Source organism: Seriola lalandi, unplaced genomic scaffold, assembly GCF_002814215.2.
Source record: "Seriola lalandi dorsalis isolate HSWRI2012SDOR001 ecotype SW California unplaced genomic scaffold, Sedor1 jcf7180002054983, whole genome shotgun sequence".
Classification (NCBI taxonomy): Eukaryota; Metazoa; Chordata; class Actinopteri; order Carangiformes; family Carangidae; genus Seriola; species Seriola lalandi.
Window position 1 is genome coordinate 1,137,625 of NW_019525532.1, and position 19,565 is coordinate 1,157,189.

The 19,565-nt window shown below is 41.1% G+C and overlaps 1 protein-coding gene across 7 annotated transcripts in view; it reads right to left on the reverse strand.

The window, feature by feature from the left end:
* Positions 1-19,113, reverse strand: part of clcn3 (Cl-/H+ antiporter 3) — a 37,113-nt gene extending 18,000 nt beyond the window's left edge. Inside the window, exons 1-2 of one of the 7 annotated variants that reach the window (XM_023396753.2) lie at positions 19,008-19,103; positions 12,340-12,521 (exon numbers count right to left, since the gene is read on the reverse strand). In XM_023396753.2, the coding sequence (XP_023252521.1) occupies positions 12,340-12,502 (163 nt within the window). In that variant the 5' untranslated portion in view covers positions 12,503-12,521; positions 19,008-19,103. Of the gene's footprint in view, positions 1-6,331; positions 6,620-9,032; positions 9,301-12,339; positions 12,522-19,007 lie in introns of those variants that run through there. The other 6 variants (XM_023396755.2, XM_023396756.2, XM_023396758.2 and 3 more) reach the window with 6 other exon arrangements.
* Between the last annotated feature and the right edge of the window lie 452 nt (positions 19,114-19,565).

Below are 19,565 nucleotides of genomic sequence, written 5' to 3' on the forward strand. Positions count from 1 at the left end.
AAGCTCTTTCTGTACAAACCAGACCTGTGACATCTCAAAATGCAAGTAAATGATGTTTTAATTATATTTAAATCGTTTAGCAGATGCTTTGTTGTGGCGCCTTAGCTTGGATGTCTGGCAGTCTCATTAGTGCTGGTCTGATGTTGTCGGCCTCCTGCAGGCTGCAGAACAATGGGATTGCCTATAGGCCCAACAACCATGTACAGTCAGTTCTCAATGACTTCAACATGATTAGGATTAGTCACGGCACATATTAATGATTAAACAAAAATAAAGCAAACATTGTCCAATGCCTTTAAATAGATCAGGACAGTGACTTTGCTCATAACAACAAGACTTATGAACATAATTCGTCTGATCTGTTCTGGCTGGATACAATATGAGAGGGGACAGCATAAAATACTGGCTGACTAACATCTGCACACATCTGCACACACATGCAAACACACTGACTACAACGGAGAGAGGAATGGTTTTGATGCGGCTGTATGACGATAACATGTAATAACATACTGTAGTTCTGAATCAACAATGGGATAATTAAACATCTTCATAGTCTTCAATCCCCAATTTCAAGTATAACAGACCTTTTTCATCAACTTTAAAATGCACGGTCACGTTTAATCTGGCACAAAGTGTGTTTGATAAAATTAGGGACAATCCGTCCTCCAATGTGAAATTGTTCGAGAATCTGAGCCTCAGCTTCCTACGTGTGATGACACAAATATGTGAGACTTCTTCATCTGCGACACAAAAGCGGCACTGTGTGTAACAACGACAAAAGAGAGACACAGAGCAACAGTTAAAGCCTCTGCTCAAGTGCTCAAAGGAACCAAAAGGAAACTATTTGCTACTGCTCCAAATGGTTATGTGACACATCTCAAGTACAACTTGTTTCTCCTGTCTGTGTACATTCACTAATTTCAGATTAACGGGAGTAATTACCGTGTTTGTTATCATTAACAACAGGGTTAAATCTGACGCTTCAAAATTAAACAAAAAGAGTACACGTACTGCTACTGTGACTGCGGCTAAAAACATTAAATTCAAAGAAACTGTGGTATTATAAGTCCAAGCGAAAAGGGAGTTAGAGCATCTTTAGCTTTTGTAACATGATCTATTTCTTCCTGAAAATGGAAACGAATAGGCAGGTGATCATTTCAAGAGCACACCGAGACATAACAGGAAAATTAACCACAGAGACAAAAGATAAGAGCCAGAAAAATGCAGTTTGTATTTCACTGTGTCTTTAAGGGAAAGTTAACAGCAAAAAAAAAAAAAAAAAAAAAAAGTATTATCTTACCAACCGTTTCTGTTTGATTTGCGCAGCACTGCTGAATGTTATATCACTGTTACTAAGTGAGAAATTCAGCCAATGGCAGTGAGAAAAACAGATGCGGCTCTGTGATTTTAAACAACGGTGACTTCAGAATCTTGGATAGAAAACAGGATGCAATACGAGCTTGGTTGCCTGAATCAGAGATGGTAGTTTCTGGAGCCATAGGTAATTATTTATTTTTCCTTCAGACATCAGACCGTAGCATTGAGATGACGCCACATAAACACTGTTATACGTTTAGTTTCAGTCATTTGCACCACTATGACATGCATCCTTTGGTTCATCCATGCTTTTCTTTTTCTTTTCATTCAGTTCCATGCAGTCTGTCACATATTGGTGCTGCTCAACAAGCAACTGTTGGAAACAGAGGATCTTACTGAGGGTAGAAAACCCCTTCAGTTAGAGTTTGACAGATCACAAAGTTAGAACACTATTTTACCTGATGAACTCAGAGTAAGAAAGAAAAAAAGAACCAATAAATTAGAGTTAGTTTTCTACTTTTTCTACTCCACATAATGTTTATTTGCCTCTCTGCTGGTCATTTTCTATATAGTGCGATCTGTAATAATATGAAACAAAAGTGCCTTAGCACTGCTTTGACTTTGTGGCTTTCATGTTGCTAAAGATAAAAGGTGTGAACACAGAAATGTGGGCGAGACCAATACCAACTGAATGACACACCGTGCTTAACGCTAAGCCCAGAAAACCTTGCAGCCTTCTGAACATCCACGATACATTTTTTTTCCTTTATGTTTTTAATCTCCTGAGCATAACTACAACTGCTCATAGCTGTTAACTCTTTGTGATCAACATTAAAGATAAAAAAAACCCCTAACATGGTCGTACACATCTGAATCCTTTTCATTACTGCAACTGCTGCACCATTACCATGTTATTACTATGTAGAAAATGGGCTATGGAGCCCAATGCGCCAGAAAAACAGAAGGGAAAGATTATAAGGAGTGTAAATTAGAAGCTGCTTTGTATCAAATCACCTACATCTCAATTTAGAATAAAGGTTTTTCACACTTGCAAAATTTTTCCACCCCCCCGAACTGAGACATAAGCAGCGGATAAAGCCGGTTTCCCAAAGACATCTCGCATTATGAATGTGGGCCGTGACAGCGTCTTTGAAAGTGCAGCTTATTAGCTCATATCACTCCCTTTGATGTTTTCTGGGATGTGGGAGAGGAGAAACAAGTCGAAACCCTTTGGTGGGAATCTCATGTAAGAAGCAGAGACAAAACGGTCAAGTACAGCTTTCATCTGACCAGCCGATACATGTCCGCCCCAGTTAGGAGGAAGGAAACGGGGAGTAAGCTTCTACTGTTGTTGTTGTTGTGGAGTCAGCAGCAGTAAGAGTATGAGGCTTGGCAGGGAGACCGATACTATCTTTCTCCATTTTGATTTCAGTGACAGCCGCAGTCTGGACTGTTGGGACGGATGGTGTTATGTGTGTTTGAGTACAGGGCCGGTGGGACGGTGATGACTCAGTTTTTGACTCAATGACAGTAGCAGTTTGATATGGAGGTTTGTTTTTTGTTTTTTTTTTCCAAAGGACTGAGAAAAAACTTTATAGACCTGTCAAAAACAACAAAAAAACTGTTGTTCTAGTGGGTAGTGTGACTTTATAACACCATCTGATTTAAAGGGAATTTTGGTGATTATTTTTTGGTTCTTACATTATCCGGCTAATTTCTTTGAAACGCGCTTCATTCAGTTCTGGCCCCAGTTATATTTTGCACATGTAAGCACCATATCCTGGTTCCACAAACCTGGATTACCTCTTTTTCTAGGTTCTGCAAAACCTAACTGGAGTTCAGCAGAGTAACACAAATGACAAAACTAGGATACTTATTTAGTTAGCATACTCACTGTTGCATTTACCATTTTGCCAGAACTTGTAATCCGCGTTGGATAATTATCCATGAATTCTCCTTTTCTTGTAGCTTTTGAATTCAGATTGTAATTTGAGATATTCCATTTATTTTTAATGCTGACCAAGCTAGCCATTATACTACCTGTCAGGGGCTAATGTGTTGCAAATATAGCTTTCTAGGTAAGTTCTGTAGTTGTAAGCTATTTTTACTCACTACTTTACTCTTGTTCTCTCTATGAAAATGTATAATTTTCTATAGGAGCTTAATGTTTTCGCCAGTGATACTTTGCTTTGTTCCTGGTATCAGGGACAATTAAACTATTTTGACAGCACTTGTGAGTCCAGTTTTCTTGTTTTATTCGTTTTTTCAATACAATTCTTGTCTTTAACCTTTAATTGGTGGAGTGTTCAGCTTGCTGCATAGGTACGCACAGTGTAGGATGGAAGAGATGGACTTAGTCAGTGAGGGTTTCTCTCCTTGTAAGACGTCTTTCCAGAGATCAGAACGTGATGTGAAACTATGCTGGAGAAGTTTCTTACGCTGTCAGAGCCGCATTGCTATAATGAATCTTGCTCCGAAAGGACTGTACAGCCTGTTCCCGTCACTATATCTTCAGTTCAGAGCACAGCTAGTTTCTGATGCCCAGAGCCAAGATGAGGAGAGCCAGAATGTTTATACAGGGATTGATATGAATTGGGGACACTGCATTTTATATTGATTTTTTTAATAGGCCTTTCAAACCACCTATTGTATGTGGTAGTGATGATAATGACTTTGGACTCCATCTTGGTGAACCTTTATGTGTGTAATGGGCAATAAAGATTTCATTCATTCATTCAAAAATCCATGCTTAAATATTAGTGAGCAACTTTCCAACTACCACTCACTAGTTGCAAATGTTTATAAAACTAAACAAAATCTAAATTAGAAGAAAATATATGAAAAAATCTTTGTGGTAGAAACTGACTGCAAATATGTAATCTTTCAATAAATCTACACCTGAAGGACCTACATGCAGGTGAAATGTACGTCACTGACGACAAGAGAGCAGAAAGATGAGACTGCTGCTCTACACTGTACAGAAAGGATGTGGATCATTTAGAGGGGAACATTTTCAGCTTCCACTAAGAAAGCCGAGGATTTGACTGATGAGAAACCAGACAGGCCCCTCCTGATGACGCTGCACTGCTGTCCACCGTCAGCCAAGGCAAGAGCGCGGAGCCAAGCGAGGGTGATGCCACGGAAAACAGAAACCGAAGGCGATTGCATGCGAGCATGTCGCCAGCATCGCACCCCAGTGGTTCAGCAGGCACGCAGACAAAGGACACACACTCACACACACACACACACACACATAAAAATAAGGCTGTCTTTCTCCTGTGCATTAGTACAGTGACACTGCGATTCTGTTCAGACTACATCACGGGCAAAAAGCCACATCAGCGCACACACAGGCATGCTAACTGTCAATAACACCACAAGCTGACTGTCAATAATACCACTTCTCTAAATGAAAAGCTTTTGACATGGCCTTCCTGTGTAACTGTGAGCAATGAGATGAGAAGCGACCATCAGTCAACTGCTTCTTCCAACCACTCCCGCATCCCTGAGTATTAGGCCTACTATACTACTGTTAAGTAAATCAGATCAGCGAGGTTTAGAAGCAGCTGGCTGGAAAACTGTGGGTCAGCGGGGTTGGAATAGGGTTAGTCTGCTCAGCCGTCATGTGATCAGCATCATAAACTGACCCTGACAACCTCCTTATAGCCTGAAGAGCCCTGTTGTTGACCGATGCCAGCCTGATGACCAGACTGGAGGAATCCCCGGAGTCACAGGAAAGGCTAATGGATAACTGATCAAAGTCTGAAAAGCCTGTGGACTCAAAAGACCCTTTTACACAACTCTCCTCTGTGTGTTTACATGCGACAGGCTGGTTTTGGTAATTGAAACAAGGTCACAGTGTTTAAGGTGACTGACCTTTTTTTTTTTTTCAATATAATAGTATACACACTATACGCTTTCTTTCACCACTTATTATAGAAGAATCGTGGCTAAGTGTCTGGATTGCAGGTCCTGTTCAAACATGACCATGACATAGAAAACTGGCAGAAGATACGTGGGTAAAGCTAAAAAGAGTCGGAATAGAAAGAGAGAGATGAATGTGTTATAAAATGTGGTCACGTAGAAGACAGAAAAAAAATCCCATTTCATTCAAAAGCTGTGAGAGGACCACACATTGTACTGAAGACAGAGGAAAAAGCTTAGATGTCTGCAGGCAGAGGCTGTTGTCCAAAGTGGATGTACGCAGCAGTGGTTGTGTCCTACTCACTAGGGGCCTTTTGTCTCTGCTCACTCACCATAAAAATCTAACAAGGCCTGGAGGAACCAACTGCACACAACTGAAGGGAAAAACTCCCTGAAGGCCACACAAGAAAGACAAACAAGCATACAGAACTCAAATTTGTTAGATAGAAAGAACAAAAAAAAAAAAACGGTCATTTGTCATAATCTGACTGCACTGTTATGTGTGACATGAGCTGACGTGCTGAATCTGGCCAACAGGTGTCCTCACACTGCAGAAAGGTTGCTCAGACAACACAGCCTAGGTCCATGAGCATCCACATATGTGGCAGCCACAGCCTGTGCATGTGTTTCTGTGAGGACATTAAAATGGATGCCCATGACGGTCTCTTTAGTTGCTGCTGCTTAAAAAGGCCCAAGCACGAGCCTTCAAACTAAATCAGGCCTTTCCTTTATCTTTTATCTCTGTGTGACGTGCACACACACACACACACACACACACACACACTGCTGGTTAATCATCCACAGAGAGGTGAATGATGAAATAAGCTACACAGCTAGCTGTTTTGCTGCCACAGAACAATCAGCGTTGTCATTAGCAATGGCAGCTCCTAATCCATACAGGCTCTCCGGTTTCCATGCCTCACCAGCAGCAGAGGAGGCAGCGTTGGCTCAACCTGCACCGTGTCTGCCTGCCATATGGAGGCATGGACTCAGTGTGCAAAAGGGAGGAGGACGGCCTCTGTCATCACGAGGGGGAATTGGAGGGAAGGGGGAGAGAGAGAGAGAGAGAAGAGGGGATGTGGCGTACCTTTTTTAGGGATCTCCTGCAGGGGGATGGTGTCCCCTCCCCCGTCGTAGGGCAAATAGGGGTCGGCCGCCGCGTCCTCCTCCTCCATGTTGACAGCCGAGACGGAGCTAAGCTAAGCTACGCTTCACTACGCACTGCTCGCTGTGTGTGTGTCGGACGCTGCTGCCGCTGCCATGTTTACCGGAGGAAGACAAGCGGGGCTGTGTGTGTGTGTGTGTGAGTGACTGAGTGAGAGAGTGAGTATGTGTGTGTGTGTGTGTGTTTGAGCGGAAGAATGTGTGTGTGTGAGTGTGAGTGCACAGTCCTCTTTCCCTCCCCCTCCCTTTTCTTTCTCGCTCCCTCTCCACTGCAGCAGCTGACTGCTAGAGCTGCTGATGTCATCTCTCTCTCTCTCACACACACGCACGCGCACACGGAAAGGCGATCACACCAGGCCGGTCAGCCCTGCCTGCTTGGTTGCTAGGGGAGATCAGTGGGCCCTGCCTGTATGGGACAGACCATGGTGCCGGGTCACAGGGGTGTGTGTTTGTGTGTGTGTGTGTGTGTGTGTGTGTGTGTATGTGTGTGTATATGTGTGTGTGTGTGTATTTGTGTGTGTATGTGTGTGTATGTGTGTGTGTGTGTGTGTGTGTGTGAGAGAGGGAGGGAGGGAGGGAGGTGAGGTGGAATATTCCATTCTGAACAAGTGCAGGGGGAGTGACAGTATGGAGGATAAATGGGAGTTTTCATGGCTGAGGAGCTTGATGACAGTTGTGCTACACTGTGAGGTGCATGACTATAAAAGAACTGTAAAATTGCTCAACATTATTTGGCAACAATTTTAAGAAAAAAGCCAAAAGCAACCTGCTGTTTTCTGCCTCTCAAATGTGAATGTTTCTTTCTTTTCTTTCCCATATGAAACAGTGAATTGAATACCTTTGGTTTTAGACTGTTGATTGGACAAATCAAGCATTTTCAAGTAGGGGTGGACAAATATAGTTTTAAAGGGCCAATGCAGATGCCGATAATTAGTAATCAAGGAGATCAATAGGTTATATTTGGGGCAAATTCCAACATTTTATTTTGAAAAGAAAACATCAGGGAGATCCTAGCAGCATTTCTTATAAACCGAACTGAACTTCTGAATAGATTAAAACAATTAACTAATATTGTAGGCATCCAATACAGCTCAGTACTTCCATTTCAACAGCAGCAGGTTGTGGTGCAGGAAACACAGTTTATTTCCTGTGAGATGGCTCCTGTTTCTCTCATAGAAGCTTTAACACATGATGTTACATATGCTAAACCTCCTAAAGTTAGCTAGCTAACTACCACCATTATTACCATCATCAGCTATAGCATGTAAAATCACCAGCTAAACAAACTCAATGAATGTTTTACGGCGACAAAGTGCATTGTGTGAGAACTTGGGGTGGAGGAGATTGTTGATGTTTTCACCTCCATTGAGTGAAATCTCTCATCACTTCTGCCCTTCATTAAACAGGGGTTTTCTTTTTCTGCTTGTGTGCTACATGAAAACAACAAGCTCGAGCACTGATGTTCATTTCAACTCTACTGAAACATCTGCATTCTTCCCTCTGAAAAAACAGCCTCCTGTCTCAGCTATGCATCGCTTTGCTCTGCGTCCTGTTTCCCACAAATACGAACAAAACACAAATATTTACAAAGATTTCCTCATGACATATTAGTTGCAGGTAAAGGTGCACCAATGCCATACACTGGATCAGCCTTAAGGCCAATGTGCATCTTATTAAGCAAATCAGGTATCAGCCAGATGTGACCAAACCATATTAAATATAATTTCTTTGCCAATGTCATTCTAAAATTACATTCATTCAGTCATGGCGGGCCACTGTTATTGCCATAGTAACCCCTGGCCTGATGTTACCTTACTGCTGAGCTCATTTGTAGTAAATATGATCTCAATGAGCTCAATGCAATGAGGTATTAAGATTTCAGAAGAGAGAAGAGAGCAATTATATCCGTATAAGTAGGAATTGACATCAGGAATGACAAAAAGCAGATCTGCGAATCTGTAGTTGCAGCCCTGAAGGATAAAGGATAAACTCATCTACAGCAGTATTTTTCCGATTCAACCCATCATCACTTCAAATGAAATGAAAGAAAGCTTTGTGACTGCAAAAAACAAGAAATAATATCTGCCCATGGGAGTTATTTGCTAATTTGCCTTGTAAACTTTGGTGATTTTTAAATATATTCCACTGAAGCTATTGCCTTGTCTGCAGTATGCAAAGAGAAAATGAACTGCAGCAAGAAAGAGTGAGCAAAAACTGGCTCCAACATCAGACACATAGCAGTTGCTCAATCTTCCGTTCTCGTGTTGACTCTTCAAGGAGGATATGAAACCACAACATGTGAGATATCATCTGGACATCTCATAGTATATGTAACATATTGCAAGAGAGAATTTACCGACTTGCACAGAGGAACGCCGCTTACTTTACATCCATTACATGATTCAGAACCGGATTACATGGGTAAAATCCAAACGGGGTCACAGAGTTACTGTATTTCAAGGCAGAAGGTGTTTTGTAAACTTGGTATAATCATGTGTTATTATATGAAACAATGAAACAAAGTCATGTCCTTCCACATCCTTTGTAGTTCCCACGCTTAAACACTGGTACCCTGATATATAGAACAACAGCCTGTCATATGTTAAACCCCCAGGACCCCTTACCTTTTAGCAGGGCTCCCGTCGCTAGACAGTGGCACAGGTGATGTCAGCCATAGTCTGTTATCACCCTCCTCAACAAGCCCCGTCAGGACTTAAAAACAACAAAACCACAATATGGAGTTTTAAACAGAAAGTCTTAAGAGTTTCTGTAATCCAGTGAGTTAAAAGAAACAAGACTAAATCCGTTTCAGTTCAAGAGCCAAAGTTTTCCAAAGCCAAACAAAAGTTTCTGCAAAAATCTCCATGGGGCTGTGGAGCGAGCCAGCCCCCTGCTCACACTGCAGACTTAGCCGAGAGGAGGGCTTTACAAGCTTTCCTGTGAACCCACCCCTCACCATTACGTAAAAATAGCACAGGGAGGCAGCGGCAGGCAGCACAACAACTTCAAGCAGTGACATTCATCCAGAGATTTCCTGAAACACTAGTTCACACCGGCTGGCAGCCAAACTGGTTCATGGGAATGTAAGAGCATGGCGACATGTCACACACAAATCGAGACTGATGAGACAGGTAGGTGACACAATACAGAAGTAAATTACAATAGACAAATCTCCACAGTATAATAGTATCACTTATGTGTTGTGTATCTGCTTGTTGCAGCTCTCTCTGTATTTGCAGGAGGAACGACAGTGGAAGTGTGGGTAGGTTAGGGTTACTGTGTGCTTTCACCTTTTGTGTTTAACTGCCCAGAGGTCCAGTTTCACGGTAAAACAATAAGAGGCAAATCACCAGGCAGAGACTGGAGACACTGAAATGTAAGCCAATCCCTCTTACATAAACACACATACAGTATATAAACACAACATCTGATACTTCTGTTAATACGGCGATTCGGCAAAGACGAAATACAAAACTCATAAAGACTGCAGAGAAAATGCCAAATCCCAAAAGCAGCAAAAATAATTTGCAACAGCTTCCCGGAGGATAAATCCTCGAGACTCTGGTGAGCCCCTCACTTTCCTTCAAGCTCCAACAACATGTGAGAATTCACACTTGTCCACATGACTTGTCAGAACAAAACAGGAACAGCTGCGATCAGGCAACTTGAAGCAACTGGTGCAATTTACTTTCATTACAGTCTTTTAAATAAATGTGTATTTTATGTGTACTGTATGTTTATTATAAGCCCTGTCAGCAACCCTAAAACATTAAACTGAATCATATAAAAAGGTGGTTAATCCTAATTATCCAATTCAGACAGACAGAAAATAACCTCTCTGCTCAGCCAACACTTGAGACAGAGTATGTACAGGACAGAGTGTTTTTATCCCGAGCATAAACACACTAGTTTGCCAGCTTCAGCGCTCTATCTGCATTCAAAGATAGTAGGGATTTCACACAAAGTCACACCAGCAATAATTTCAGTATGGAAGCACTGAAATTAAATACAAGCCATTCATGTTTATGGAGCCAAGTTCAGGCAACACCTCTAACACAACCCTCAGCATGTGTGTTTTCTGTTTGATGAGCTGCAAGTCAAAGCTGAAGAAATGGGGGAACAAGAGAGGAATCAGCATATTTACTCAAACCAGAAAGAACAAAACAGGATGCAGCAGATCGGGTGGTGAAGGGACACCAGATATACCAGACTGGGTGCAACTAGGGTGCTGAATGAATGAGAAACAGGTGACAGCGCTGGTATGGCAGGTATTCATGTAGCATGGCAGCCAAACGAGCAGAAGCATGGCAGCAGTCTTAACAAGGAATGAGCTAATGATCTAACTCAGCAGAAAGCACAATGGTACAACTTGCTCTTCTAAAAGTGCACCATAAATCACTGGTTTATTTTAATAAGCTAAAATCACTCTGTCTCACTTGCGCACCATGCCCCACCTAACCTCTTCTATATTTAGCCAGTCGATGACGCATTTAGGAAAACAAAACAAAAAAACACAGGCTCTGCCACGTGTCTGTATTGTTACTACCAGCTAACTTTTATTGCTGCCTGACAGGATAATCTACGTAAGGCAGGAGACAGAGAGGAGGAGGAATAACGTGCGAAAGGTCAAAGCACACATAGAAGATGTAGCGAGACCACAGAGTAAACTGCAGGATACAGGAAACAACAACATCACAGAGGTGATCGGGTCAAGGTGTCAAGATAGAAACAGACGAGCAAACAGGAAAGAGGAGCAGGCAAAACTGTGAAACCATGTCAAGTAATGTTTGGCACAGGAACAGATGAAGTTATGGACAGAACAACAACTACAACAAGACAAGTAAGACGACAAAACAAATGACTCTAGGTGAAAATAAACAACTTAAAATAATTAATAAAAACTGGATTTCCTTTGAGAGCCTTGAAGATGGTTATAAAACAACGTATTAATTGATATTTAAATGGAAAATACAAAGAGGGATTAATACGATTGTACAATTAGTGAATACTGTGAATTAGTCTAGTTATTAGATCTCTAAATAACAATAAATATGCATAGATAGAGCGATTAAAAAAACTGTAAATGAATGCCTGTAGAAATCTAATGTCATCTGAACTAACAAATTTCAACAGCACAGCTTTAAAATGGGAAAACAATTTTCCGTTTCCATTTCTATTTATCCAATCCTCAATTTATTTTTAAATTGATTTTGGGAGGAACAAAAAATCTCATTCAGTTATTGATTTCCTGAGCCAATTCTCTTTACTCATAAAGACTAAGATGCAGTTGAAAGCTTCTTATCGTGAGATTTAAGTTTCTAAAAGTTTACCTTTTAAATTATATGTCACATATTCTCATGAGCAAATTAGTTATTTTGACTCTCTATAGCCATATATATACATTTTCAACCTAAATATCAGTCAATAGTTTATAACCATTTGTGAGGCTCAGTGGGTCAAAATGGGAGCAGGACGATCATCTTGAATGATGCTGGGTAGCAGGTGTCTGAAGGGTGTGACAAGGTGGCATGTAGAGCAGCTGATGGGTGTGGATGGAGATGAAGAAGGGGCAGATGGCAGAGCGACTGTGTCACAGGACAGCAGCACACACAACGGGACACACACTTGATGCATCTTGACATCAGCAGTGAGGTGATTCACAACCAGAGCAGCAGCTCCCTGCTTTGTCAGCTTTGTCTGGCCAACCGTGAAACCAGAAGATAATCGATTTTGGACTTGAAGCGCAGCAACTGAAAGATCAGGGCATGATGGCAGGCATCAGCGAGACTTCAAGCAAAGATCCTATCTGATTGGAGAGTGAGGGCTGGGGGGTCATCAAGCCTGGATCAAGGAAGGGAAGCTCAAGAGATCCGGATTTGGGACCAATCAAACTGCTAGGTGAGGTATGTGGAGGTATCCCGTTCTCCCTACCTGGGGAGGCAGCGTCTCCATCCAGCAGGTTGTCGTCCTCGGTGGTGTGGAAGTCCATGATGACGCCAGCTCCATCCAGCAGCTCCTCGTCGCTGCTGGCGCTGGCGATGCTGTTGTAGCTGTTCCTGCAGTAGCCTCTGTGGTACAGCTGCTCCGACTCCATTTAGCAACACGCCGGGGCCCTGGATGATAAGGAGGGAAGGAGGGAGGAGGGGAGTGGTGGAGATATACACACCGTGTTGTGAGGAGGCTAGATTATAGAGTCTACAAGGCGGCGCGAGTCTATCGGGTACAGAGATGAGGAGGGTAGGTTGTTAACGTGCATACTGACTCACAGGTAAACAGCAAACACAGATGTACACAGTGTGGCCGTGATGGATGAGGTTATAGTCACACAAACAGATATAGTCCAGAAAATCAACTGTCATTAGTTGAACAACACAACAGACGTAGTCGGGCGCCGGAGCTAGTCCTCAGACCAGCTTACAGTTTACACAAACAACAAAAACCAAAGTACAACCAATTTGTTGTAAAGCTTAACTAACAGTACAAGCTGACAGTTTTTTTTGGAGGATGAAGCAACAAGCACTGGAAAACCAAAGGAGCAATAGTAAGTGAGAAGTGCCCACAAAGTCTTTACAAAGTCTTTTCATATATATGACACAGAGAATTTGACCTTTCCTCTATGTTTCTGATGTGTGTAGATTTGTCGTTTTTCCTTGCCTGCCATTTTCACCTTTCAGTGCAATACAACGCTCCGAAAGAATAATGCCTTTGGTCAATATTTGAAAAAAGAAATCCTACATATATTTTCAATCTGCTTCTCATTTCTTTTCATGAGCAAGTGTTATTTTGATTTATAGAAATAACAAGACAGACATACAACAGTCAACTACATTTCCAAGCTGTAAGATGAATGTGGACTGTCGGGGGGGGGGGAACTCATTTGACCTCTGATTGTAGACTTTAGACGATCAATAAATCCATTGTAAATTATCATTTTTCACACTCGCTCTGGTTTCTTGGTCACATCTGACAGAAAGTCAATACTGCAGCTAAGAAACAGCCTCCATTCTTTCATTCTTACGTCCATATCGTATCTATTTGTAAAGCTTTATTTTACAGGTCTGTAGTCATTAGGTATTAATTTAAGGGTAAATAGGAGGGTGTAGAATTGGTATACTTTCAATTAATTAACTCCAATTAATTGCTGGTGTAACCTGGACAGTCTTTCAGCCAGTGCACAAGCATAAATGTGAAATATGTCTACAGGCAAGGATTAAATTCAGCACATATGGAGAATAACATTTCCAATAATGACTTAATACTTTAAGAATACATGGGTTTAAATTGAGCTTTTCTAGTAATTTTCATTTACATATTTCTTTCCTGGAATCACCTCAGGAAATTATTCAGAAATGAAATGTACTATGACGGAATGAATCATGGCGTTTGTGGCATTGTGGTGAAGTAATGTTGCAGTTAAGGTTTGCAGATTATTTGCTGAAAACTGGCCGGACTGTTTGGCTTAGTGACCAGGGTTCGTCTGCAATTTTGTAAAAGCTTTTAAGTTACATTTAATGTTTCAAACAGAATAAAATTTGAAAATATTTAAATTATTTTTTGAATTATTTAAATATCTCTGATTGTGCACTTTGGCAATACTGCATGTAGCTAGGAGTGAGCTTCCCATTTTTTCCCTTTTTAGAACTTTACTTGTTTGTTTCCTTCAGACAATAACTTACTACATTTTAAATCAAGATATTTGGCAGTGATAACATAATGAACAAAGAACATTTCTGTTCACATGGCCAAGTGGTGTATTTATAGACTGGGGGATTAAAACGACACACGGACGTCCTCCCTACAATGAGAGGATGATTATGATAACAATGCTGCTGGACCAAACACAGCAGAGCGGCATCGACACAAAGCTCATCACTTGCTCTCAAACTTTGCCACCGTGTGGAAAAGTTTGGAAACTACAACAGAACGTGTAACCACAAACGTGACTCAGGCGGTGGCAGATTTTTGGCCTAAAATGACCTCCACCAGGCCGAGCACAATGACAGTCCAATGACACTGGAAAAATTAAAGATAACCTGCAGATATTTTTAGGAATATCAGCCTAGAGATACGATGAGTCACAAAGTAATAAAGAAAGACATTTAATGTGCTCCAGTGCTGTAGCCTGACTGATCTTCACTAATCCTTTACGGTCTGATAGCTGACTCCATATTCATCTGTGTCTCTGTGAAAAAAGACCTGAGCATAATGGATTTCTAAGCTCCCTCCATATCAACCTTAGTGGGTTCAATTTCCTACTTGATCTTAATTTTTTTTTTTTCTTTCTTCATTTTTTCCCCTGTGGTGTGATGTGGCCTTTTTAAGTGAAAAAAAAAATAATAAGGAAAACAAAAGTCAGCACAATTGATTTAGGAAGAGAGAGGATTTCACTTCTTCTATAGAAACAGTTTCAGTCAGGAAAATAAAACCACTTTTTTTCCCAGTGAATAGAGAGATTATAAAAAGCGAACACTTCAGCAAGAGGAGAACGAGTGTGTGTTTGTGAAATCGCTAGGTGTATGGCCAGAAGTGCAACACAGTACAGACCCACATATCACACAGTCACATATCTTAAATAGACTAATATCGACCACTCCAGTCTTGACTTATTTTATTTTACATTTAAAAGCGGGTTGCAACATTACTAAACCTTTTACTTCAGAGGTTTTGTTGCAGTGAGAGTCATTCACCTCTACCTAATAAGTCCTGACACATTGTTATGACAGTGAAACTACAGGCTGGCCATGGACAAAAGCCTTTGGCAAACGCCAACAGGGTAACTGAAGAAGAGTAATCCTCCCGGGCACAAACTCTTTATTGTGAGGAAAAGAGGAAAGAGAAACTTTTCCTGCGCCAACAATCACACTGATTCACCATGAGACAGGACTTCCCTTTGAGCTATATCAAATCAGCGTGGCCTGGAAATTCAATTCAGCTTGTATGCAAAGTCAGTGTTGAGGCAGAGAGCTTCTAGGTGAGCTCATGTGACATCATTGTTTATTGAGCTTTGACGTGCGGTTAAATGCAGAGTCGTTGTGATTTGACTTCGTATCGGAGTGAAATTTAAACCTGCTTTCTGCTTAATTCCCCAACATAACTTCTTTTGGACTCAAACCAAGCTTTTTTAATCATCCTGAGATTTTAAGAAAACAGCACAACAGGAGTGCTGATTCATGCTGCACTGTTAACCAGGACAAAATGGAGTGAGAATAAAAAAATGCATGTTAAAGGTGTGTAATTATCTTTTCAGGCAGACAGATCCGATATCAATGAACTGTGCTGCTGAGCCTCTTAACGATGGTCTGCTTTAATCAGACTTGTCATCTTTCCTCCTGTTTCTCTCTGCTGGTGACATTTGATAGCCATAATTATGACAGTCTGCAGCGTACTTGTTCATGTTTCCCGTTCTTGTTTGCAACAGAAATCAAAACAGCAATTATGCCATGGAGACTGGAGTTTGTTGATTATTTAGGAGTTTCCACGCAGCCACTCAGATTTCATTTTGCAGTTTGGAGACGTGGCTGAGCGGAAGAGAGGGAGGAGAGGGAGGAGTGTGTGTGTGACCGTCGATAACAGCAGTATAATCAACAGCTAGGGAACAAAAACGTTGCAGGGTCTGCTGATATTACACAACTAGTTGAGCAGCAAGGGGCCTTATCTTCCTCCTGCTGGTCACTATGGAGGTGTTGCCCAGGCGACCGTTGCTGGGATGTGATTCAGCGTTTTGCACTCCCTCTAACCGACAGGCTCACACCTCCTCCGTAGACGGGGCAAATAAGTTGACACACATCCTTCAAAGGCAGCGGGTGGTCGATATATGGATCGCCTTGTAGCAAAACATCCACGGTGCAGAAGCTCCGACACAACAGGGAGCTTTCACTCCTCACAATGAACGACACGTCAACAATGTGGAGCCGATCACAAGTATCACCAACACTGACAAACTGCTGAAGCTGTGCAGTCATCAATAATATACACACATATTCAGTTTAAGGAGAAAAACATGCAAACTCTATGGATAAAAGCAAGTCGCCAAATTTAACTAATAAAATATATTATCTCTTAATTATTCTATATAGCTTTTCACTGACTCGTAACAAATGCCCATCACAAATTATGTGTTTTAGCTAACCAACAGTTTAAAAAAATACAATGATTTTCAGTTTGTAATGTAAGAAAAGAAAGTAAAACTCCTCATTAACTCCGGAGTAAATGTTTTTTCTGCATGGGTCTTACAGATAGATGAAGACCTGGAATGCACATCACGTAAATTGCATTATCAGTCCTTATGCGGCTGTCTCAACGGGAGATACTACCATATAAAAAACAATGGGCCTGACTGAAAACAGAGGAGGTTCTTTCTTTTCAAAATGAATGCTGAAAAATGAATAATACATGTGCTATGGCCTGCAGCGAAAATAAAAGAAATACAGCCATTCAAGAAATCCTTCAGGGTGTGTGTGTGCACTATCAACGAGGCTTTGTCAGCTATTAATTTCACCCAGCCTACGCCAGTCTGCGAATATTAATTTAATTGGGAGACAGCAGTAGATACATCCTAGAATAAAAAAGGAATTTGATTCAAATATACCAGACAAAATATCTACCAGAAAAAATTGGTACGTTTAATTTTGTAATAATGAACATCCATCATTACAAGTTAATTTAAGTATCGTAATTTGCTGTAATTCTGTGCTACTGATCATTTAGTGAGAGCAGGTATCACTTTAAAACAGAAATCTCACTGTGGAGATGTAAAGACCAGATTGATGTTTTCAGTTAAGATGTATAAGGAAGTGACCACAAGACTGTAACTTAGCAAGACTTAGAAACATCAGTTATCTTTGCTGGTCTGTGCAATATGACCATCTACATCCAGATGAACAATATCAGACATAAACGGTAGGTGATCTTGCAGACTGGGTCCTATGTGACCTGAGGGGAGGGAGATAAACACTTAAATGAGATGTTGCGACTGTCTGACTGTGAATGAAACTTTAAGGTCATGCTTAACACAATGGAAGCAAACACTTCAGCCAAACATAACACAATCAGGGGTGCTGATTACACCAACAGCCAAAGCAAATTAAATAAAGAACGCTGCAGTGCCTTTGGTTTGACCCGTCTCTAAAAACTGGGCTGGAAAGAGTAAAACTACCAGAGTCTGATCCTGCTGTAACAGGACAGACGGCTGATCATAAATCATTAATATACAATTGAAAACCTGAACAGAGAGAAAAGGAAAGAGTGGCGAAAAATTAACATAAGTTTATGATTAACATTAACACTAATGTTAGTGTTAAGGACAGCTTATTTTTTGGTCTTGGTTGGTTACTGGGACTATGTGAAATGGAATAAGATAAATATTAAAATGGCCATCTAATGATCGCAGGCAGTTTTAGAGACATGTGCAGTAGTTAGTCCCGTGACCTCCCTTGACTTTTCTGGTTGTACTGACAAGATTAGTCGAGTACTAACTATTAACTACTAATTGTTAAATTGTTTAATTCATTGTTTAAGTCATTCATCAAGCATGTGCTCATTCTTGCTTTGCAAAAGTGAGTATTTGAGTGAGTGAGTAGATATGGCATCTAAACATCTTCATAATCATTTTATTTAAAAAAAACATTGTAGCTTTAACAAACAACTGTTTTAATTATTGATTAATCGGCCATGTATATTTGCCACTTTGCCTTAAGGATATTTCATTCATTAATTTTCAAATAATAATTAATAATTTTCTGTTTGTCAACTGATTATTCGTTGAATAAACTTAGAAATAAATGTCAATGGCTTATATAATGATGGAAAGGAACACAAGTTATTTACAAACCTGACTAAAAACAGCTGTTATGTAGTGAGCTTTAAGACAACAAAACTTCAATGCTAGAAAAATGCCAGTATAATTGCTAATATATGACCCAACTTTCAGTTTCTTTGACAGTGAGTTACACCCTAGGAAATGACATTAAATGAGGGAAATTCTTGCAATTAGCGGATAACCTTACATGACAAGAAGGCAGCCTGCACAATTACAAGCACAAGACTTTGATTTTCGATACTAATACTGAAAAACAACCATGACACAGCCAGCATGGCACAGACAAATCCCGTTTTTCCAGCAACCCTCACACAGGCTCAGCAGCTAGCCGTGCACGCATTAACGTTACATCTGCATTACATGGTGAAAATGCCCGTGGAAAAAGCACATCACGGGGAGGACTGTTTGCGTGCAGCTGTCGGATCCTGCAGCCTCAGTTTCTCTTAGCTGCAGTCGAGGGCCTGGGTCCACAAAAACAACCAAAAAAAAAAAAAAACAGCCTCAAATCAATGTATTCAGACGTGCACGCAAGCTAGTTCACGCAGACTGAGCTACAAGCTAGCTAGCACCTGTTCGTGGCAGAGACAGGGACGTGAAATCATCCTGTACACTTCCCGAAATTTGACAGCGATAAGAGGATGGATGGCGTCGGATGGTGAAACACACACATCTCCATTCTCCAGCGCAGAGAGCTAGGTTAACCGACCTAACGGGTGATTGGGGGGGAATTAAAAATTAAAAAAGATAAAAAAGAAAAAAAGAAAAAGCAGAGCAACGTTACCTTCCTGATGCCTCAATTCCAGCCCGGACACAACAATTCATCCTTTTCCTGAGTTGAAGGGAGGATTTAGTTTCCTACCACACGAGTGGATTTGACATTCTCCTCATCATGATGGTGTTTTCTGTTTTCAGTCCCATTCCTGTGTCAGTGATGGTCACTTCCTGTTTCCCATCCCAGCAGCAGCAGCAGCAGCAGCGGCAGCAGCAGCGGCCCCCTCCTGCTCTTCCTCAGTCTCTGTGACAGAGAATCAGGTAGAAAGGAGAACATCTCATCAATAAGTCATCCCCCCCCCCCCCTCCTCCTCCTTGCTGCAATCAAACAGCCAGGATTAAACACAGTGGAGTCACTCACTAGAAATGAAAACCAGTGTTACTTCATGGTCCTGTGTGGTGCTGAAACAAGTGGTCGATTGGTCGATAATTTTGATGATCGATTAATCATTGTAGATATTTATCTAGCATGAACACTTTCCTCAAATGTGAGGGTTTGCAGCTTTTCTCCGGTTTATATTACTGCAAAATGAAAATCTTTGGCTTTTAGACTGAGGAAGACTGTGAG